This window comes from Haliotis rufescens, unplaced genomic scaffold, assembly GCF_023055435.1.
Source record: "Haliotis rufescens isolate VD_foot unplaced genomic scaffold, xgHalRufe1.0.p SCAF_2, whole genome shotgun sequence".
Taxonomy (NCBI): Eukaryota; Metazoa; Mollusca; class Gastropoda; order Lepetellida; family Haliotidae; genus Haliotis; species Haliotis rufescens.
In genome coordinates, this window is record NW_025963890.1 from 37,154,621 (window position 1) to 37,179,392 (window position 24,772).

Below are 24,772 nucleotides of genomic sequence, written 5' to 3' on the forward strand. Positions count from 1 at the left end.
TTCAGGTCTTATTTCACATCAACCCACCTACATCCTTTTCAGTAAACATGGCGGAGTTTGACTTAACCACGCGTATGGGCCAATATTTGGACCGGCATCTGGTCTTCCCACTGCTCGAGTTTTTGTCAGTAAAAGAGGTAACGGATTAATTAATGTTACATAGAGTCTTTCTGTCTTTATATTATACACCCTTGTATTCAGGATCATCTGTGTTTGTGACTGTTGATCCAACAGCTGTACATAAATGCATGGTGCAATGAATGAGTAGGCTTCATACTATTATTAATTTATTATCATATTTATCTGTGCATCTCAAGGTAGTACGTAATTATTTCGGTATCATACCCTATGTCATAATTAACATAACTTATTTTTAAGAGGTGATCTTGACACATAATGAACAAAGATAAAATAAGTATGTGACACCATTGCTCACTTTCTGACATGTGTTTAGTCAGTGTTCACTACCTTGCTGTGCTATGCAATAAATTGCCACTCCCAGATGTGGGTCTCTTTTAGGATGTTTGGCAGATTGCTGCTAAGTTTCAGAAATATTATTTACACTTGACTGGTAAGAACAAAATTTGTGAATCATTTCGTATATTAGCATGGAACCTTGTTGAGTCAGCTTCATCATGTTCATGAACTCAATATGCATCATAAAGATGGACTATGCGATGGACATTATTGGCAGTATTGAGTCAAGTAAATAGAAATGATGAGAAAAAAAACTACATCTGTTTTTATTATGTATATTATTTATAATCTAAACTGAATAATTACCCTAATTACACAGATTGCACTGATTGCAAAGTAAGATGTAAACTGGAAATGAGAACCGAGATAAACAGCATGCAGAATCCTCTGTTGTTAGAGGGGCGGTCGGGTAGCCTAGTGGGTTAAAGCGTTGGCTCGTCACGCCGAAGACCCGGGTTTCTGGTGTCCCCCGTCGTGATATTGCTGGAATATTGCTAAAAGCGGCGTAAAGCCATACTCACTCACTCACTGTTGTTAGTATTGGTCCCAGTATTATTTTAGGTAATAACCCAACTTTTGTCAGAATCTGATGAGTTTATGTGCAAGACATATATAGGTTGACTCAATGTGTGTGATATTCCTATACCTTAGCGTCAAAAATACAATCACTAAATCAGACAATATGATTTTTCTTTTCGTGTTATGGTTATATTCAAGCAACAGTGAATCTGAATGATGGGGACACTGTTGACTGAATACACTGATACCTGTCTTTCTGTCCTACCATGAGCCAGTTTATATTGGCATGATTGACATGTGGTTTCAGTCAAAACTCACAAGTGGCTTATCAACTAGGGAAGCACTAATTAATTGACAGACCCTTATTTCACCCAAGTTGCTGGAGACTTCCATGGTTTAGTGGTTGAGGGTCTGTCTGGAGCGCGGAAGGTCGGGGGGTTGTTCCCTGGCCGCGTCATACCAAAAGACGTCAAAAGATGGTACTTGTTGTTACCCTGCCTGGTGCTCACCATAAGGGAGTAAAACAAGGACTGGTCAGCTTGGGGCCAGTATACTGTGGTTAGGTGGGGTATTTATGTTAAAATGTGGCATGGTATCTCAGTGGGCTAGCACTATAAAATTGGCATTAATCCGTACTAGTACAAGCAGACACACACACCCATGTGCATGCATGTCATTATATTAGTGCAATAATGTTGAACCAGACATTAAACCTCACTTCACCTCACTTCACCTCACTTCAGGCCCTTAGTAGCAAAGATAATCATTTGTACTTTGAACACTATTGAAGAATTGTCAGGGAAAATAGCAAGATGATGGTGAAACCGATGAATACATTATGGTTGTATATGATTTGGCATATGTCTGAATACACTGTGGAGTGGATATTTTCTGAATAACATGCGTTGGTTATTTGTCTTTTGGACTGCTGCTACTATGTTATAACAAAGACAAAGACCACAGGCCTAACACGATATGCTCCCAAAACACTGTTGTGCATAGCAAGTCACATTACTTGAGCTAATCTCCTAACCCCCACCCCAATCCAAAGTTGTCCCAAAATATTCTAATTATTGCTGGGGGCACGGGTGGCCCAATCGTCTAAGGCGCCGCGATTCGCTGTGCAGAGTTGCGTCCCTTGGGCACGCCAGAAACCTTTGATTGTGGTTTGAATCCTGGTTCGCCCCAATTATGTTTCTAGGTTTGTCAGCACCATACCCGTGCTCGTGGATTTCACCGAAGTGGTAAACGTCTGAGACCTGCATCACTTCGGGCTTTCCTCCCACATTAAGCTGACACGCCGTGATATTGATATAACTGGAATACTGTTAAAAGCGGCGTTAAACCCAACTCACTCACTCACTCTATTATTGCCATCAATTCTGTTTCATGCATTCATTATATAATATGTATAGAATACCAAACTCACTCCCGTGTAATACCAATTTTATGAAACGAGTGAATAGTTCTGGTATCTGACGACTGTGTTTAGTATTTTTAAATTACTTGCCGTTTAGAACCTTTTTTTAAGATTCACTGTCGTGTGTGAATAGGCAGACATCTATGCGATCCACAGCAAAAAACAATTTTAAGTTTAACAGAATAATACTTCAAACATGTCAAATGTTTACACATATTAATTTAATACTATACAAGGGTGGGTCATTTCCACAAAGCTATCGTATTTTTAAGGTTTTTTGTAACTCCCATAATATTACATAGACTTGCGACTGTCGTGTGCTATGGTCCCCTTGTGGAACAGGGCCCTGCACCACAAAGTTTACAGTCATGTCACAATACCCTATGACGCAATTTGTGGAATTTTGTTGCAAGATCCACCTGCGAAACAATGCCATGTAATGTCAGCCTAGCAATAGGGTTGCTGGGTTCATTGCGTGTGCATAGGCTCCTCTCAGTGATCTATTATTATCTCTGCATGCAATGTCGTTGAATAAGCCCAGGGATGTTGGAATTTTCAGTACTTGTTAGTGAAACTTGTTCCCACTTTACATAAGCACACGCTTTGTTAATACACAATGTGTGATACAGCTGTATGTTTACTAAACGGGTGATCTCTTCATGTGCGACTAATAAACCTGTTTGGAATGATTAAGCAAGTCTAAAGATTTCTCATTTCTTAAAAAATGCACAAGCCTAACATGCTAGGATTTTTACTAACATTTACAGATAAAAATCATAATCAGATATTACATTGCTATTGTGAACAAAGAATGTGAACATGGTATATGTGATGGTGACCTTCTGTTGCAGCTGTACGATGAGAAGGAGATGGCTCGAGGCAAGCTTGACCTGCTCAGCAACACCAACATGGTGGACTTCGCCATGGACGTCCACAAAAACCTCTACCCGGATCAGAATGTTCCTGACAGTGAGTTATTTAACATGTTGCCTTGTTTAGAGGGCATAGGGGACTGGGAACATGTGTCACAATGCCTGGGAATATGATGTGTCACAATGCCTGGGAATATGATGTGTCACAATGCCTGGGAATATGATGTGTCACAATGCCTGGGAATATGATGTGTCACAATGCCTGGGAATATATGTCAATGATTGAGAATGTGATATTTGATACGTGATAATGACTGAGAATGTGATATGTAATATGTGATGTGTGACAATATCTGGGAATATGACATGTGTCTATGACTAGGTAGCTAAATGAAGGTATGAATGTCTAAAATTTGAGTTATTCTGTTCTTAAATGCCCAGTGAGAGATCAACAGTTGACACATTTGACCATGTTGCCCTTGTTCGGCGAGGGTGGCGAGTGTTTTGCCTCAGGAAGATGAACACAAACAGATCCAGGCACAATCTCTGTCTACCTATTACATGACCCTGTCTACCTATTACATGACCCTGTCTACCTATTACATGACCCTGTCTACCTATTACATGACCCTGTCTACCTATTACAACATATTAACATCAATTGTTTGTTTTTTCATAGCACTGAAGGACAAACGAATGGAGGTGGTGCATCGCCTCAAGAAACTGCAGGCAGCTACAGAGGTCATTACCAAGATCTTTGAGGACACTGAGGTCACACGGCAGATCCAGAGCTCACGGTAAGTCAGTTATGTCATATGGTAAGCATCTTCCAATAACATTGTTTTTGGAGCTCATTCATATTACCTGGAAGTCTTCCTTTGTACTCACCCATGAAGATCCGGGTTAGAATAGGTCTTCAGCAACCCATGCTGGCCGTAAAAGGCAACTTTACTTGTCGAAATAGGTGATGAACCGGATCGGGTGTTGAGGCCCGCTGACTTGGTCGATACATGTCATCGCATCCCAATTGTGTGGGTCGATGCTCATGATACCAATCACTTGATTGCCTGGCCCAGACTCGATGATTTACAGAGTGCCGTCGTATAGCTGGAATATTGCTGAGTGCTGTGTTAAACAACAACCAAACAAAAACATCCATTATGCTGAGGGGTGTTTGGGGATTGTAACCATGCCTGTCATAAGAGCTGATGAGTGAGGATTGGATGGTCAGACTTGTGATGTTAGATGGTGCTTCATCAATCCCTGATTCTATGGAGTGTTACTCGTACCGTCTGTCACTCATTTAACTGGTCCACAGTGATATAGCTTGATTATTTTGACTACAGCGTTTAAACAAAACTCACTGACTCTTTTGTTACAGAGATGGGCGTCAGCTGTTTGACTTTCTACACAAGGAACATGGGGTGAGTAGCATATCAGAAGACAGAATGGCAGCTAATTCCAACACAAGGACATTGTTGATGTTCACACTATCGGCCACTCTTTTTTCTGCTCAAGACTTGCTTACATTACAGGTAGTCCTGACATCCAGCTGTACATATGGTTCATCATCTTATCATCTTCCTCTCACAGCAGCGTTTTGTGTATTTCAGTTCCGCCAGGACATGGTGGACACCCTCTACAACTACGCCAAGTTCCAGTACGAGTGCGGCAACTACTCCGGCGCAGCAGAGTACCTATACTTCGTCCGCGTCCTGGTGAGTCTGGAAAACATTGTAACAATTGTAATTGTGTAGGTTCGTTACATACAGGTGACATAAGTTTGTTACAAACAGGTGACATAGGGTCAGTACATACAGGTGACATAGGGCAGTACATACAGGTGACATAGGGTCATTATATACAGATGACATAGGGTCATTACATACAGGTGACATAGGGTCATTATATACAGATGACATAGGGTCATTACATACAGGTGACATGGGGTCAGTACATACAGGTGACATAGGGTCATTACATACAGGTGACAAAGGGTCATTACATACAGGTAACATAGGGTCATTATATACAGGTGACATAGGGTCATTACATACAGATGACATAGGGTCATTACATACAGGTGACATAGGGTCATTACATACAGGTGATATATGGGGTCATTACATACAGGTGACATGGGGTCAGTACATGCAGGTGACATAGGTCCATTAAATACAGGTGACATGGGGTCATTACATACAGGTGACATGGGGTCAGTACATGCAGGTGACATAGGTCCATTAAATACAGGTGACATGGGGTCATTACATACAGGTGACATGGGGTCAGTACATGCAGGTGACATAGGTCCATTAAATACAGGTGACATGGGGTCATTACATACAGTAGACATAGGGTCATGACATACAGGTAACATAGGTCCGTTACAGGTGACAAAGGGCCATTCCATACAGGTGACATAGGGTCATTAAATACAGGTGACATGGGGTCATTACATACAAGTGACATAGGGTTATTATTTACAGATGACATAGGGTCATTAAATACAGGTGACATAGGGTCATTATATACAGGTGACATAGGGTCATTACATACAGGTGACATGGGGTCATTACATACAGGTGACATAGGGACATGACATACAGGTGATGGTGTCATTACATACAGGTGACATAGGGTCACGACATACAGGTGACATAGGGTCATTTCATACAGGTAACAGGGTCATGACATACAGGTGACATAGGGTCATTAAATACAGGTGACATAGGGTCATGACATACAGGCTTCAAAGTAAGACTCTGATCTCAGATCCCATTCGTGTTCTTGTCTGCTTTACAATATTTGCAAATCAGGTAGCCATGCATCCAATAATGTTCAGCAATTATTTCATTGGCCAAAGTTTATGACATGTGTTATCTGGGACAATGACAGTGTTTTCATCACATGCCTATGTAATGATAACATAAAGGTAACTTATCATAAATGAGATAATTAAATTTCCGTGAAGGATATCAACATTCACCCCACCTCAATCCCAGAGATCATCGTGGTCAGCATTTTGGAACGGGATTCATTAGTATCACTAGTTCATGTGACTATCACATTACACAACAACCTGGTGGCTTTTGTTTCTTCATATGAATGTTGCTTGATATCTGATTGTATGCCTAATGTCAGTCTATCTTTTCATCCTGATGACATGGGACATGAAGTTTGCACTCATCCTGATGTTCTGTGTTTCAGCTGCCTCCAGGTGACCGGAACTTTGTGAATGCTCTCTGGGGAAAGCTGGCGTCGGAGATCCTGATGCAGAACTGGGATGTGGCCCTGGAGGACCTGCAAAGACTCAAGGATGTCATCGACTCAAACGTAAGTACTTTGTGGAGCCTCACCTGCAGACAATATACACTGACGGTGTTAGTGTCTGATCAAATCGCATATTTTTGGATGATGTTCAATATATCTTCTGGATGAAGATAGTTCAACATTTACTCATGAAAATATGTACTTCTATCACAACTGCAGAGTAACAATGCTCAGTGTGTCACCACTCAACAGAAACGGGAATTATTTGATTGATTTGTTCCGCTGTGCAGAGTTGTGTCCCTTGGGCCTGCCAGGGAGCTATGATCGTGGGTTTGCTTCCTTGTTTGCCCTGATTATGTTTCTAGGTTTGTCAGCACCATACCTGTGCTCGTGGGTTTCACCAAAGTGGTAAACACCTGCATCACTTTGGGCTTTCCTCCCACATTAAGCTGACACTCGATCGCTGCCCGCGTCATACCTAAAGTATTAAAGATGGCACATCTTGTTACCCTGTCTGGCGCTTGGCATCAAGGGGCTAAAACAAGAACTGATTGGCAGTAAACTGTGTTTGAGTTGGGTATTCATGTTAAATTGCGGCATGGTATCTCAGGGAGCTAGCACTATAAATCGGAATCAGTCCGGACTAAGCACACACACGTGCATGCACGTCGCTATATAAATGCAATAATCTTGGACGCAACTTTAAACCCCATTTCACCTCACCTCACCAAGTGGTGTTAAACCCAACTCACATAACTGCTTGCATTTGCATGTTTACAATGGAAATAGCATGTGAATCGTTTTTTGTTATCAAAACTGAACTCCACCAAGGATGTGTGTATTATTAACAGGAATATATTGCTATGAATATGCATTCTGTACATGTTTGCATGTGTTGTGTTGTCTAGACATTCGCGTCGGCGCTGCAGTCTCTCCAGCAGAGGACCTGGCTACTACACTGGAGCCTCTTCGTCTTCTTCAACCACCAGAAAGGCCGAGACCTCATCATCGACATGTTTCTGTACCAGCCTCTGTAAGTATTGGGGGTCAGGTGGGGTGGGGGAGTGAGGGGGCAGGGTTGGGTGTGTGTGGAAGGGGCAGGGTTGTGGAGGGGTGAGGTTTGATGGGGGAGTGAGGGGGCAGGGTTGTGATGGGGTCAGGTAGGATGGGGGAGTAGGGGGGGGTCAGGGTTGTGATCGGGTCAGGGTTGTGATGGGGTCAGGTTGGATGGGGAGTGAGGGGTCAGGGTTGTGATGGGGTCAGGTGGGGTGGGGGAGTGAGGGGGCAGGGTTGTGATGGGGTCAGGTAGGATGGGGGAGATTGGGGGCAGGGTTGTGGAGGGGTCAGGTCCGATGGGTGAGTGAGGGGGCAGGGTTGTAAGGTGAGGAGCAGGCAGGATTGTGATGGGGCCAGGTGGGTTTGGGGAGTGAGGGGGCAGGGTTGTGATGGGGTCAGGTAGGATGGGGGAGTGGGGGGGGGGGGGGGGTCAGGGTTGTGATGGGGTCAGGGTTGTGATGGGATCAGGTGGGGTGGAGGAGTGAGGGGGCAGGGTCGTGATGGGGTCAGGTGGAGTGGGGGAGTGAGGGGGCAGGGTTGTGATGGGGTCAGGTAGGATGGGGGAGTAGGGGGGGGGGGGGGGGGGGGTCAGGGTTGTGATGGGGTCAGGGTTGTGATGGGATCAGGTGGGGTGGAGGAGTGAGGGGGCAGGGTCGTGATGGGGTCAGGTGGAGTGAGGGGGCAGGGTTGTGATGGGGTCAGGTAGGATGGGGGAGTAGGGGGGGGGGGGTCAGGGTTGTGATGGGGTCAGGGTTGTGATGGGATCAGGTTGGGTGGGGGAGTGAGGGGGCAGGGTTGTGATGGGGTCAGTGCGGTGGGGTGTGATGGGGTAGGGTCTTGATGGGGTCAGGTGGGGTGGGGGAGTGAGGGGGCAGGGTTGTGATGGGGTCAGGTGGGGTGGGGGAGTGAGGGGGCAGGGTTGTGATGGGGTCAGGTAGGATGGGGGAGATTGGGGGCAGGGTTGTAAGGTGAGGAGCAGGCAGGATTGTGATGGGGCCAGGTGGGTTTGGGGAGTGAGGGGGCAGGGTTGTGATGGGGTCAGGTAGGATGGGGGAGATTGGGGGCAGGGTTGTGGAGGGGTCAGGTCCGGTGGGTGAGTGAGGGGGCAGGGTTGTAAGGTGAGGAGCAGGCAGGGTTGTGATGGGGCCAGGTGGGTTTGGGGAGTGAGGGGGGAAATTCAGAGTTGTGGAGGTGTCAGATGGGTTTGGGGCATGAGGGGCTGAAATTCGGGGTTGTAGAGGGGTCAGATGGGTTTGGAGATGGGTCAGGTGTATTTAGAGATGGGTCAGGTGTATTAAGGTGAAATGTCTGTAAAGAGATGAAACCCAAATGGGCTGACACTATTGAACATAGGTGTGATTACTCTCAAATGAGCCTCTGCTTGTGAATTCTGTGTGGCACTATGTTTGTGTTAGTCAGTGCGGAACTCCTTGTGCATGTGAAGGTATCTGCTACAGTGTAACACCTTGTGTCTGTGCAGGTATCTGAATGCTATGCAGACGATGTGCCCCCACATACTGCGCTATCTCACCACAGCCGTCATCACAAACAAGGGCAGGCGGAGACAGGTCCTCAAAGACCTTGTCAAGGTCATTCAACAGGTGAGGTCACGACTATACTTCATTGACAGAGATATAAATCTGCATAACTTTGCTTTGTGTTACTGACATTATTGACATGGCCCTCTTGAAATGCATGTTGGACTCAATTAACATCTCTCTGACAAGAGAAGCTGAAACTTAGCTTTTAGGTTCCACCGAATGTGGTACCTGAATGTGAAATCTAAATATCCTCCCACAAACTATATGTGAGAGAATGCTAGGGCAGTTTCAGGGTGCAAGGTTGTTCAATAAGTGTTTCATCTTTTAAAGTAAAGGTTTTACACCTGTTGTAAACAGGTATGATTGTACATGCTGTAAGAGTTTCAATTTTGTTTGTCTCCTTCAATAAGTTTGTGACAGGTAGAATAGGGTGAGAAGTGTCCATGTGTATAACACAGGACCTGCCTACGATGTTCTTTCATGATTTCAGGCCCCTTTTCGCAAAGTAATCGTAGCGCTATGATTGTTGTACTTTAACATAGAATTATGACTGTCGTAGCTCTAAGTCGGTTGGCGGAATGGGTCCCTGAACTTAAAGTATGCAAGTGTTGTTTGTCACACTCTGTTCTGTTGCTTTCAGGAGAGCTACACGTACCGAGATCCGATCACAGAGTTTGTGGAATGTTTGTATGTAAATTTTGACTTTGATGGAGCCCAGCAGAAGCTGCGGGAATGTGAGACGGTGAGGCTGAGTTTACACCTGCATATATTGTGTTTAACAGGAAAGACTAGCTTGCTCATCTTATAGCTGGAATATGATGTAGCTGGAATAGTGTGTCTGCGTCCTGCAACAACCCCCACATCAGGATTCCCATCAGTATAGGTCCTCTGTGCTTATCATAGGAGGCAAGTCAGTGGTCCAGGGTGCCGTTGTACAAAACAACCTTGGCACTATGAATGTCACAAGTCTGTGTTAAGGTATGGGAGTTCACAAGATCGCTTTGTACAACGGCACACCAGGTTGTCAGGTCTTTGTACCCCAACGGCATGTATAGTTGCTGATAATACCAATCAATGGTCTGTTCGGGTTTGTTATTTAGAGGCCTTTGTCATGTAGCTGTAATATTGCTGACTGTGGCATTAAACGACGTTCACTCACTTGCATGAAATGTAGGCTCTGTTTATTGCAGTAGTGGTAAGCATGTCATTCCAAGGCAATAAGAGTTATCTCCCTCTCTGCAGGTGCTTGTCAATGACTTCTTCTTGACTGCATGTCTGGAGGACTTCATCGAGAACGCCCGATTGCTGATCTTTGAGACCTTCTGCCGCATCCACCAGTGTATCAGCATAGAGTGAGTAGCCTTCACTATGTCATACGTCATGCTTGGGTTGAGGTGTTCACAGGGAGGTTGTATCTTAGTGGGTGAAGTGTTCACAGGGAGGATGTATCTTAGTGGGTGAAGTGTTCACAGGGAGGATGTATCTTAGTGGGTGAAGTGTTTACACGGAGGTTGTATCTTAGTGGGTGAAGGTTTCACATGGAGGTTGTATCTTAGTGGGTGAAGTGTTCACAGGGAGGATGTATCTTAATGGGTGGTGTTTACACGGAGGTTGTATCAAAGTGGGTCTAGTGTTCACAGGGAGGTTGTATCTTAGTGGGTGAAGTGTTCACAGGGATGGTTGTATCTTCCTGTTTCACAAATGGATAAATGGTCTTTAATATGGCCTTCATCCTCAGCATTTGTCATGCCTATTTCTTTGATGTTTAAATAAGTCCGTGAACACAGGTTTGAAGTTTAAAAAGTGCTTGAATTTTGACCACTAAGATCTGTATGAACCCATATATTGCGGACTGACTTTAGGGTGTAATTGGCTGTGTTGTATTTCAGCATGCTGGCGGAGAAGCTGAACATGTCCCCCGAGGAAGCTGAGCGATGGATCGTCAACCTGATCCGAAATGCTCGACTAGATGCCAAGATTGACTCGAAATTGGTAAGACTGGCAATGAGCAGTAGCTTGTGACATCAGATAGCCCAGCCTCGGTAAACCTGTGTACAACTTCCTCTGCTGGGTGGGGCTCTTACAACGGATGTAACCAGCCAAACAGGGAATTCGATCAGGAAAACTGTCATTGATTGTTTTCCAATTATGTATGTTAATTTGATGTTGTGGGGTAATAAAGTAGAGCATAACGTGTGGTGCGGTGTTTCTTAGTTAATGAGCTTGCATTGCATGTATTAAAATATCATTCAAGAGTTACTTTATTTTAGGTAATGTACACGAAGGATACAGAAAGAGAATACTCTATATTGTATTTTATTTATCGTATTCGACGTAATAAGTGCCCGGGGCGCTCTCAAAATTAGAAATAGGGGGCTCCTTTCAGAATATGATTTTGGTGAGAAAAAAAACAGAGTTCAAAGATTGTAAATTTCGTAGTTCATGCTGACAGCCTGAAATGATACAAAAGAAAAGTATGTGCATATCATACATGACAGATATATTTTCCAGAATTTAATTTTCCCTTATTAAGGGTGCATATAACACATGAGTGGGTATTATACACGAATAAATAAATCTTGTGTACATTGATCAACCGGAAAGGGTGCTAATTGGGATTGTTCACAAGCAAATATATTTGCAAATATTGCCGTGGGCGCTTATTAGAGCGGGGCACTTATTACGTCGAATAAGGTAACTTATTTATTTTATTTACCAATCATTGATGGCTGATTCAAACCTGTTCTGTTATGGAGAATAAATGAGAATCTGTTGATTCAACTTTCGGTATCAGCAGATCCGAGTGATTTCCCTGACGTAATCTGTTAAGTTCTATTTTCTCTCTAAAGTTCTCTTTAGTTTTGCATGCATAATGACCTATGGTTGCATCAGTTTTACTTGTTTAAAATACATGTTAAAAATGCATGTTCAGAATGGTCAGTGAATTCATGCCTCAGAATCAACTGGCATCATAATAATGGTTTTATCCCGGGGAAAATGTCATGCTGTGGTGTGTGTGGCTTATTACTTCAATGCTGACATGTTGTGTTGTGTTGTGTGTTGCAGAGTCACGTGGTGATGGGGACACAGGCTGTGTCTCCCTACCAGCAGGTCATCGAGAAGACGAAGAACCTGTCCTTCAGATCCCAGATGCTGGCTATCAACATGGAAAAGAAGCTTGGCCTACACAAGCAGGAGGTTAGTGGAGACTGACTATGTTTGCTACCTACCATGGGACAAGGACTCTCTTTCCCATGACAAAGTTAGCTTGTCTGAACAATGGTGTCACTTAAGACTGTCTCACAAGATTTTGATCTGAATTGAACATGGCCACCTAGCCTTATTGAAAGAAACCTTGGCTGTTGTGCACCCTCATTTTGTGTCAGTGTGAAATGTGATATTGTAGGTAAGAGCCTGGTGAAGGGGCAACAAGTAGCCAAGAAAGTCGTTACAAAGAAATGAAATTTTATTCATAGCAGTTTCGTGTCTTTGTGACAGCAACTCCTAAATGGGTTGGGTAGACTTGGGTTCAGTAGGGAATCCACAATTGTCAGCTCAGAGGGCATGGAATGGATATTCAAACAATGGACACATGTCTCTTGTTATGTCTTTATGTACATGTGCATACAATTGTGTCTTTTTCATTTCAGAATCAATGGGGAGTGCAGGAGTAGTCAATGGAGAGACAGACTCAACACAACAGATTTCACTTGTACAAAATAATAACAGATAATAAACAAAAACATAATAAACAGTATCTTGTCAGATCAAAAATCATTTTGCTGTTTTGTGTCCTTCATTTTGTTTATGATCCCTACTTCCAATGTACCTATGCATGGCATACAAGGCAGCTGGGGGTCAATGCTTCTCATGAACTTACGCATGCCATACAAGGCAGCTGGGGGTCAATGCTTCTCATGTACCTATACATGGCATACAAGGCAGCTGGGGGTCAATGCTTCTCCTGTACCTATGCATAGCATACAAGGCAGCTGGGGGTCAATGCTTCTCATGTACCTATGCATGGCATGCAAGGCAGCTGGAGGTCAATGCTTCTCCTGTACCTATACATGGCATACAAGGCAGCTGGGGGTCAATGCTTCTCCTGTACCTATGCATGGCATACAAGGCAGCTGGGGTCAATGCTTCTGATGTACCTATGCATGGCATACAAGGCAGCTGGGGGTCAATGCTTCTGATGTTCCTATGCTTGGCATACAAGGCAGCTGGAGGTCAATGCTTCTCCTGTACCTATACATGGCATACAAGGCAGCTGGGGGTCAATGCTTCTCATGTACCTATGCATGGTTTACAAGGCAGCTGGGGGTCAATGCTTCTGATGTTCCTGTGCTTGGCATACAAGGCAGCTGGGGGTCAATGTTCTCATGTACCTATGCTCGGCAAAAGAGGCAACTGAGGATTGAATGGATACAATGGTTGCTCAGTATGGAATCTGGTTGTCACTGAAGTGGGAACTTAGCTAAATTGATTCATCATTATGCCATGGAAGCAGGATTCCTGGTTCAAGCTAACTACCTACTGTTTGCCTATTCCAAAGCTATACATACAGAGCTACACACATAGTGTATATGTTGTTTACATGCACACAAGAATAGGCATTAGAGCTACACATAGCCATTAGAGTTACACGCAGTTAGCCATTAGAGCTACACAGATAGCCTTTAGAGCTACACACAGATAGCCATTAGAGCTACACACAGATAGCCATTGGAGCTTCATACAGATGGCCATTAGGGCTACACACAGATAGCCATTAGAGCTTCATACAGATAGCCATTAGGGCTACACAGCCACTAGAGCTTCATACGGATAGCCATTAGAGCTACATGCAGATAGCCCTAAGAGCTACACACAATAGCCATTAGAGCTACAAACAGATAGCCATTATAGCTACACACAGATAGCCATTAGAGATACGCACAGATAGCCATTAGAGCTTCTTACAGATAGCAATTAGAGCTACACATAACAATTAGAGCTACACGTTTTGTATTCGGAGCTACACTTAAGGTAATTGGCAGTTTACACAAATAAAGCAGCACAAACAAGTATATAAGGCTGCATAGATACTGTTGAGAGCTTCACACAAATATGATTTTAGCTACACATACATAGCTACACACAAATATCCAGTCAGAAATACTGACAAATATAGACGGCTACATAAATGCAAAAAGTATTTGGAGCTACACTATGTGATTTCAGAGCTGTACACAAATAGAGCTGCACATACACAGGCATTAAAGCTATATGAAGAGCTACACAAGTACAAGCGTGAGAGCTACATACATATGAAGTCTTGAGAGCTGCACACACGTATCGTCAGTAGCTACACATGGAGTCATTAGAGCTGCACACACATAGAGCTAAAAAAGCATTATAAGCTACATATATAAAGCATTTAGAACTATACATACGAACGTATACAGAGATGTTAGAACTAAATGCATGTACTGTAGCGGTTCACCTATACTATCAGTGTATTGTGCTACGACCGGTGGGTGAAGTGTTCTGAGCCTATGACAGACTGTTGATGGATGTAAATATTTTTCAACACTATACCATCTGAGTTCACACACTTGTGCCAACGAGGAATTTGTATTGTGTCATCATACACTACCTGGTTGTGTGTTGTATCATCATACACTATATATATGTGCTGTATCGTGGTACACAACCTGTCTGTGTGTTGTATCATCGTACACTACCTGTGTTTTTTATCATCGTACACTACGTGTGTGTGTGTGTTTGTGTGTGTGTGTGTGTGTGTTTGTGTGTGTGTGTGTGTGTGTGTGTGTGTGTGTGTGTGTGTGTGTGTGTGTGTGTGTGTGTGTGTGTGTGTGTGTGTGTGTGTGTGTGTGTGTGTGTGTGTGTGTGTGTGTGTTGTACCTCGTACACTACCTATCTGTGTGTTGTACACCCTCTGTCTTTTAGCAGATGCAATAGCCCACTGTCTTGTGGCAGATGTAATAGCCGCCTGTCTTGTGGCAGATGTAATAACCGCCTGTCTTGTGGCAGGTGTAATAACCGCCTGTCTTGTGTCAGATGTAATAACCGCCTGTCTTGTGTCAAATGAAATAACCCCCTGTCTTGTGTCAGATGTAATAACCGCCTGTCTTGTGTCAGATGTAATAACCGCCTGTCTTGTGTCAAATGAAATAACCCCCTGTCTTGTGGCAGATGTAATAACTCAGTGTCTTGTGTCAGATGTAATAACTCAGTGTCTTGTGGCAGATGTAATAACTCAGTGTCTTGTGGCAGATGTAATAACTCAGTGTCTTGTGTCAGATGTAATAACCACCTGTCTTGTGTCAGATGTAATAACCGCCTGTCTTGTGTCAAATGAAATAACCCCCTGTCTTGTGGCAGATGTAATAACCGCCTGTCTTGTGTCAAATGAAATAGCCCCCTGTCTTGTGGCAGATGTAATAACCGCCTGTCTTGTGCCAATGAAATAACCGCCTGTCTTGTGGCAGATGTAATAACTCAGTGTCTTGTGTCAGATGTAATAACCCCCTGTCTTGTGGCAGATGTAATAACCCCCTGTCTTGTGTCAGATGTAATAACCGCCTGTCTTGTGTCAGATGTAATAACCGCCTGTCTTGTGTCAAATGAAATAACCCCCTGTCTTGTGGCAGATGTAATAACTCAGTGTCTTGTGTCAGATGTAATAACTCAGTGTCTTGTGGCAGATGTAATAACTCAGTGTCTTGTGGCAGATGCAATAGCCCACTGTCTAGTGGCAGATGTAATAGCCGCCTGTCTTGTGTCAGATGCAATAACCGCCTGTCTTGTGTCAAATGAAATAACCGCCTGTCTTGTGGCAGATGTAATAACCCACTGTCTTGTGGCAGATGTAATAACCGCCTGTCTTGTGTCAGATTTAATCACCGCCTGTCTTGTGGAACATGTAATAACCGCCTGTCTTGTGTCAGATGTAATAACTCAGTGTCTTGTGGCAGATGCAATAGCCAACTGTCTTGTGGCAGATGTAATAGCCGCCTGTCTTGTGTCAGATGCAATAACCGCCTGTCTTGTGTCAAATGAAATAACCCACTGTCTTGTGGCAGATGTAATAACCCACTGTCTTGTGGCAGATGTAATAACCGCCTGTCTTGTGTCAGATTTAATCACCGCCTGTCTTGTGGAACATGTAATAACCCCCTGTCTTGTGTCAGATGTAATAACCCACTGTCTTGTGTCAGATGTAATAACCGCCTGTCTTGTGTCAGATGTAAAAACTCAGTGTCTTGTGGCAGATGTAATAACTTAGTGTCTTGTGTCAGATGTAATAACTTAGTGTCTTGTGTCAGATGTAATAACCGCCTGTCTTGTGTCAGATGTAATAACCCCCTGTCTTGTGTCAGATGTAATAACCCCCTGTCTTGTGTCAGATGTAATAACCGCCTGTCTTTTAGCAGATGCAATAGCCCACTGTCTTGTGGCAGATGTAATAACCGCCTGTCTTGTGGCAGATGCAATAACCCCCTGTCTTGTGTCAGATGTAATAACCCCCTGTCTTGTGTCAGATGCAATAACCCCCTGTCTTGTGTCAGATGTAATAACCGCCTGTCTTGTGTCAGATGCAATAACCCCCTGTCTTGTGTCAGATTTAATCACCGCCTGTCTTGTGTCAGATGCAATAACCCCCTGTCTTGTGTCAGATTTAATCACCGCCTGTCTTGTGGAACATGTAATAACCCACTGTCTTGTGTCAGATGTAATAACCCCCTGTCTTGTGTCAGATGTAATAACTCAGTGTCTTGTGTCAGATGTAATAACCGCCTGTCTTGTGTCAGATGCAATAACCCCCTGTCTTGTGTCAGATGTAATAACCGCCTGTCTTGTGTCAGATGTAATAACCGCCTGTCTTGTGTCAGATGTAATAACCTCCTGTCTTGTGGAACATGTAATAACCCCATGTCTTGTGCCAGATTTAATAACCGCCTGTCTTGTGGAACATGTAATAACCCACTGTATGTGTCAGATGTAATAACCCCCTGTCTTGTATCAGATGTAATAACTCAGTGTCTTGTGTCAGATGTAATAACCGCCTGTCTTGTGTCAGATGTAATAACCGCCTGTCTTGTGTCAGATGCAATAACCCCCTGTATTGTGTCAGATGTAATAACCGCCTGTCTTGTGTCAGATGTAATAACATCCTGTCTTGTGTCAGATGTAATAACATCCTGTCTTGTGGAACATGTAATAACCCACTGTCTTGTGTCAGATTTAATAACCGCCTGTCTTGTGGAACATGTAATAACCCACTGTCTTGTGTCAGATGTAATAACCGCCTGTCTTGTGTCAGATGTAATAACTCAGTGTCTTGTGTCAGATGTAATAACCCCCTGTCTTGTGTCAGATGTAATAACTCAGTGTCTTGTGGTAGATGTAATAACCCCCTGTCTTGTGTCAGATGTAATAACCGCCTGTCTTGTGGCAGATGTAATAACTCAGTGTCTTGTGGCAGATGTAATAACCCCCTGTCTTGTGTCAGATGTAATAACCCCCTGTCTTGTGTCAGATGTAATAACTCAGTGTCTTGTGGCAGATGTAATAACCGCCTGTCTTGTGGCAGATGTAATAACCGCCTGTCTTGTGTCAGATTTAATCACCGCCTGTCTTGTGGAACATGTAATAACCCCCTGTCTTGTGTCAGATGTAATAACTCAGTGTCTTGTGGTAGATGTAATAACCCCCTGTCTTGTGTCAGATGTAATAACCGCTTGTCTTGTGGCAGATGTAATAACTCAGTGTCTTGTGGCAGATGTAATAGCCGCCTGTCTTGTGTCAGATGCAATAACCGCCTGTCTTGTGTCAAATGAAATAACCCCCTGTCTTGTGGCAGATGTAATAACTCAGTGTCTTGTGTCAGATGTAATAACCGCCTGTCTTGTGTCAGATGTAATAACCGCCTGTCTTGTGTCAGATGTAATAACCCCCTGTCTTGTGTCAGATGTAATAACCCCCTGTCTTGTGGCAGATGTAATAACCCCCTGTCTTGTGTCAGATTTAATCACCGCCTGTCTTGTGGAACATGTAATAACCCCCTGTCTTGTGTCAGATGTAATAACTCAGTGTCTTGTGTCAGATGTAATAACCCACTGTCTTGTGTCAGATGTAATAACCGCCTGTCTTGTGGCAGATGTAAAAACTCAGTGTCTTGTGGCAGATGTAATAACCACCTGTCTTGTGTCAGATGTAATAACTCAGTGTCTTGTGGCAGATGTAATAACTCAGTGTCTTGTGTCAGATGTAATAACCCACTGTCTTGTGGCAGATGTAATAACCCCCTGTCTTGTGTCAGATGTAATAACTCAGTGTCTTGTGTCAGATGCAATAGCCCACTGTCTTGTGGCAGATGCAATAACCCCCTGTCTTGTGTCAGATGTAATAACCCCCTGTCTTGTGTCAGATGCAATAACCCCCTGTCTTGTGTCAGATGTAATAACCGCCTGTCTTGTGTCAGATGCAATAACCCCCTGTCTTGTGTCAGATTTAATCACCGCCTGTCTTGTGTCAGATGCAATAACCCCCTGTCTTGTGTCAGATTTAATCACCGCCTGTCTTGTGGAACATGTAATAACCCACTGTCTTGTGTCAGATGTAATAACCCCCTGTCTTGTGTCAGATGTAATAACTCAGTGTCTTATGTCAGATGTAATAACCGCCTGTCTTGTGTCAGATGCAATAACCCCCTGTCTTGTGTCAGATGTAATAACCGCCTGTCTTGTGTCAGATGTAATAACCGCCTGTCTTGTGTCAGATGTAATAACCTCCTGTCTTGTGGAACATGTAATAACTCCATGTCTTGTGCCAGATTTAATAACCGCCTGTCTTGTGGAACATGTAATAACCCACTGTATGTGTCAGATGTAATAACCCCCTGTCTTGTGTCAGATGTAATAACTCAGTGTCTTGTGTCAGATGTAATAACCGCCTGTCTTGTGGCAGATGTAATAACCGCCTGTCTTGTGTCAGATGCAATAACCCCCTGTCTTGTGTCAGATGTAATAACCGCCTGTCTTGTGTCAGATGTAATAACCGCCTGTCTTGTGTCAGATGTAATAACATCCTGTCTTCTGGAACATGTAATAACCCACTGTCTTGTGTCAGATTTAATAACCGCCTGTCTTGTGGAACATGTAATAACCCACTGTCTTGTGTCAGATGTAATAACCCCCTGTCTTGTGTCAGATGTAATAACTCAGTGTCTTGTGTCAGATGTAATAACCCCCTGTCTTGTGTCAGATGTAATAACTCAGTGTCTTGTGGTAGATGTAATAACCCCCTGTCTTGTGTCAGATGTAATAACTCAGTGTCTTGTGGCAGATGTAATAACCCCCTGTCTTGTGGCAGATGTAATAACTCAGTGTCTTGTGGTAGATGTAATAACCCCCTGTCTTGTGGTAGATGTAATAACCGCCTGTCTTGTGGCAGATGTAATAACTCAGTGTCTTGTGGCAGATGTAATAACCCCCTGTCTTGTGTCAGATGTAATAACCCCCTGTCTTGTGTCAGATGTAATAACGCAGTGTCTTGTGGCAGATGTAATAACTCAGTGTCTTGTGTCAGATGTAATAACTCAGTTTCTTGTGTCAGATGTAATAACCACCTGTCTTGTGTCAGATGTAATAACCGCCTGTCTTGTGGAACATGTAATAACCGCCTGTCTTGTGGAACATGTAATAACCGCCTGTCTTGTGTCAGATGTAATAACCGCCTGTCTTGTGTCATATGTAATAACCGCCTGTCTTGTGTCAGATGTAATAACCCCCTGTCTTGTGTCAGATGTAATAACCCCCTGTCTTGTGTCAGATGTAATAACTCAGTGTCTTGTGGCAGATGTAATAACCGCCTGTCTTGTGGCAGATGTAATAACCGCCTGTCTTGTGTCAGATGTAATAACTCAGTGTCTTGTGGCAGATGTAATAACTCAGTGTCTTGTGGCAGATGTAATAACCGCCTGTCTTGTGTCAGATGTAATAACTCAGTGTCTTGTGTCAGATATAATAACCGCCTGTCTTGTGGCAGATGTAATAACCCCCTGTCTTGTGACAGATGTAATAACCGCCTGTCTTGTGGCAGATGTAATAACTCCCTGTCTTGTGTCAGATGTAATAACCGCCTGTCTTGTGGCAGATGTAATAACCCCCTGTCTTGTGTCAGATGTAATAACCCCCTGTCTTGTGTCAGATGTAATAACCCCCTGTCTTGTGTCAGATGTAATAACTCAGTGTCTTGTGGCAGATGTAATAACCGCCTGTCTTGTGGCAGATGTAATAACCCCCTGTCTTGTGGCAGATGTAATAACTCAGTGTCTTGTGGCAGATGTAATAACTCAGTGTCTTGTGGCAGATGTAATAACCGCCTGTCTTGTGTCAGATGTAATAACTCAGTGTCTTGTGTCAGATGTAATAACCGCCTGTCTTGTGGCAGATGTAATAACCCCCTGTCTTGTGTCAGATGTAATAACCGCCTGTCTTGTGTCAGATGTAATAACTCAGTGTCTTGTGTCAGATGTAATAACCGCCTGTCTTGTGGCAGATGTAATAACCCCCTGTCTTGTGACAGATGTAATAACCGCCTGTCTTGTGGCAGATGTAATAACCGCCTGTCTTGTGGCAGATGTAATAACCCCCTGTCTTGTGACAGATGCAATGACCCGCTGTCACATTCGATTACCCTATTTCACACATGGGTATCCTTTTGTCTCGGGGCCGATATGAACACCCTCTTTCTCTGTCACATGTTGATCCCTTAGTCTCGGGTGCAGATGAAACCCTTCGTGTTGGGGCACTTTTGGAACCCTTTGTCACGGGCAGATATGCACACCCTCTGCATAGGGCAAATATGAAACTCCCCGTCTCGGGCACATATGGAAACTCTCTGTCTTAGGCAAATACGAAACTCTCTGTCTGGGACACAGCACATATTATGATTCTCTATCGTCGTATAAAATTGATAACCATCTGTCTAGGGCCACATGTTATAATAACCCTCGAGCCAGGTGCTCTTGATCTGCACTTTTTCCGATGCAATCAGCCTAGGAAAACGGACTGGCTCTTGTAACGAGCGTTAACTAGAAGGTGATATCAATTCAGCTGAGGCATTAATAGGTTTGGGTGCGAGTGTTCAGTGGAGTTTAAATCACCACAGTCAAAGCAGAAAGAGAATTATCGAATTCCGGGGGCTGCGAGCGCTGAAATCAATTAGAGGCAATGCGTGGTCGATATGAAGTGACAGGGAGACTCGGCTCGTTGACACCTGTCGATACTGCAGATAGCTTAGAACTCCATTACCGCAGAGGTAACTTTCCGTACCTCGCTCTTTATTAACGCCTCACCGTAATCTGCCTCTTGTTGTAGTCATTCCACCTGTCCATTGCCGTATGCTGGGTGACCTGTCCCTTCTAGTATTGTGACCTGTCAATACTGCGGGAGCTTAGAGTGAGTGAGTGAATGAGTGAGTTGGGTTTAACGCCGCTTTTAACAATATTCCAGTTATATCCGGCGTGTCAGGATGATGTGGGAGGAAAGCTCCAAGTGATGCAGGTCTCAGACGTTCACCACTTCGGTGAGACTCACGATCAGGGTATTGTGCTGACAAACCTAGAAACATAATCGGGGCGAACCGGGATTCGAACCAACAATCATAATCTGGCGTGCCCGAGGGACGCAACTCTGCAGAGCGAATCGCGGCGCCTTAGAAGACTGGGCCACCCGAGCCCCCTAGGGGAGCTTAGAATCTCCATTACCGGTATAAGTTCCTTATTATTGTCTCATCTTGGGTGATTATTCTTGTCCAGTACAGTATTCTGACCTGTCTCTAACGGTATTGTGATCCATCTTTTACCTCTGCCTTGCGACCCGTGAACATCCGGGTAGTAATAGGTCTTCAGGAACCCATGCCTGCCGTAACACTCGACTATGATAGTCGTCAGACTCGACTAACGGGATCGGGTGGTGAGGCTCACTGACTTGGTTGATAAATGTCATGATGCCCAGTTACGTGGATCGATGCTCATGATATCAATCGCTGTCTGGTGCAGATTCGATTATTTACAGACCACCGTAATATAGCTGAAATATTGCTGAGTGCGGCGTTAACCAACCAACCTCTGTCTTGCATATTGTGACCTACCCTTGCCGTGTTGTGATATATGCCTCCGTCCAGCGTACAGTGACCTGTCCATTACCCTCTCTTAAGGTTTGTTGGGGCGGTCGGGTAGCCTAGTGGTTAAAGCGTTCGTTCGTGACGCCAATGACCCGGGTTCGATTCCCGACATGAGTACAATGTGTGAAGCCCATTTCTGGTGTCCCCCGCCGTGATATTGCTGGAATATTGCTAAAAAGGCGTAAAACCATACTCACTCACTTACAGTTTGTTCTGTGTTTATTGTCGGTATAGTGTGTGCAGTATTTAATGATATGAACCTCTGTCTTGAGGAACCTGAGGCAACCCTCTGTCTCGGGCACATGCGATTACCCCGTTTTTTTGTGTGTGGCGCATGCAATAACCCTCTTTCTTTGTCTCGGGTGCATACGGAACCCTTTGATAGTCACTTGCCCATGTGGTTCATGATGGGGCAGGACCGAGGCCCTAGAAATCTATTCAGTATCTATTCAGTGTTTATATTGTCATTACACTGTGTGCTGTATCTATTCAATGCCTATATTGTCAGTACATTGTGTGCTGTATATATTCAATGTCTATAGAGTCAGTACATTGTGTGTTGTATATATTCAATGTCTATAGTGTCAGTACATTGTGTACTGTATATATTCAGTGTCTATAGTGTCAGTACACTGCGTGCTGTATCTATTCAATGTCTATAGTGTCAGTACACTGTGTGCTGTATATATTCAATGTCTATAGTGTCAGTACACTGTGTGCTGTATATATTCAGTGTCTATAGTATCAGTACACTGTGTGCTGTATCTATTCAATGTCAATAGTGTCAGTACACTGTGTGCTGTATCTATTCAATGCCTATAGTGTCAGTACACTGTGTGCTGTATCTATTCAATGTCTATAGTGTCAGTACACTGTGTGCTGTATCTATTCAATGTCTATAGTGTCAGTACATTGTGTGCTGTATCTATTCAATGTCTATATTGTCAGTACACTGTGTACTGTATCTATTCAATGTTACTATTGTCAGTACACTGTGTGATGTATCTATTCAATGTCTATAGTGTCAGTACACTGTGTGCTGTATCTATTCAATGTCTATATTGTCAGTACACTGTGTGCTGTATATATTCAATGTCTATACTGCAGTACATTGTGTGCTGTATCTATTCAATGTCTATAGTGTCAGTACACTGTGTGCTGTATATATTCAATGTCTATAGTGTCAGTACATTGTGTGCTGTATATATTCAATGTCTATAGTGTCAGTACATTGTGTGCTGTATATATTCAATGTCAATAGTGTCAGTACACTGTGTGCTGTATCTATTCAATGTCTATAGTGTCAGTACATTGTGTACTGTATCTATTCAATGTCTATAGTGTCAGTACATTGTGTGCTGTATCTATTCAATGTTCATATTGTCAGTACATTGTGTGCTGTATATATAGTCAATGTCTATAGTGTCAGTACATTGTGTGCTGTATCTATTCAATGTCTATAGTGTCAGTACATTGTGCGCTGTATCTATTCAATGTCTATAGTGTCAGTACACTGTGAACTGTATTCATTCAGTGTTTATATTGTCAGTACATTGTGTACTGTACTTATTCAGTGTTTATATTGCCATTACACTGTTTACTGTATTCATTCAGTGTTTATATTGTCAATACACTGTGTACTGTATTTATTCAGTGTTTATATTGTCAGTACACTGTGTGCTGTATCTATTCAGTGTTTATATTGTCAGTACATTGTGTGCTGTATAAATATTCAGTGTTTATATTGTCAGTACACTGTGTACTGTATCAGTGTTTATATTGTCAATACACTGTGTGCGATATATATTCAATGTTTATATTGTCAGTACACTGTGTGCTATATATATTCAATGTTTATATTGTCAGTAGACTGTGTGCTGTATATATTCAATGTTTATATTGTCAGTACACGGTGTGCCGTATATATTCAATGTTTATATTGTCAGTACACTGTGTGCTATATATATTCAATGTTTATATTGTCAGTACACTGTGTGCTGTATAAATTCAATGTTTATATTGTCAGTACATTGTGTGCTGTATATATTTAATGTTTATATTGTCAGTACACTGTGTGCTGTATCTGTTTAATGTTTATATTGTCATTACACTGTGTGCTGTATCTATTCAGTGTTTATATTGTCAGTACATTGTGTGCTGTATAAATATTCAGTGTTTATATTGTCAGTACACTGTGTACTGTATCAGTGTTTATATTGTCAGTACACTGTGTACTGTGTCAGTGTTTATATTGTCAGTACACTGTGTACTGTATTAATTCAGTGTTTAAATTGTCAGTACATTGTGTGCTGTATATATTCAATGTTTATATTGTCAGTACACTGTATGCTGTATATATATTTAATGTTTATATTGTCAGTACATTGTGTGCTGTATATATTCAATGTTTATAT

The 24,772-nt window shown here is 43.1% G+C and overlaps 1 protein-coding gene across 1 annotated transcript; it reads left to right on the forward strand.

Moving 5' to 3' along the window:
• The first annotated feature begins 3 nt into the window (after positions 1 to 3).
• LOC124111778 (eukaryotic translation initiation factor 3 subunit E-like) lies at positions 4 to 12,935 on the forward strand. The gene is made up of 13 exons (XM_048399898.1): positions 4 to 137; positions 3,268 to 3,385; positions 3,968 to 4,085; positions 4,670 to 4,712; positions 4,902 to 5,006; positions 6,499 to 6,624; positions 7,470 to 7,594; positions 9,098 to 9,218; positions 9,799 to 9,900; positions 10,401 to 10,510; positions 11,048 to 11,150; positions 12,225 to 12,356; positions 12,809 to 12,935. Exons 1-13 carry the CDS (start codon positions 48 to 50, stop codon positions 12,830 to 12,832), a joined length of 1,317 nt encoding a protein of 438 aa, XP_048255855.1. The 5' UTR covers positions 4 to 47; the 3' UTR covers positions 12,833 to 12,935.
• The last annotated feature ends 11,837 nt before the right edge of the window (positions 12,936 to 24,772 follow it).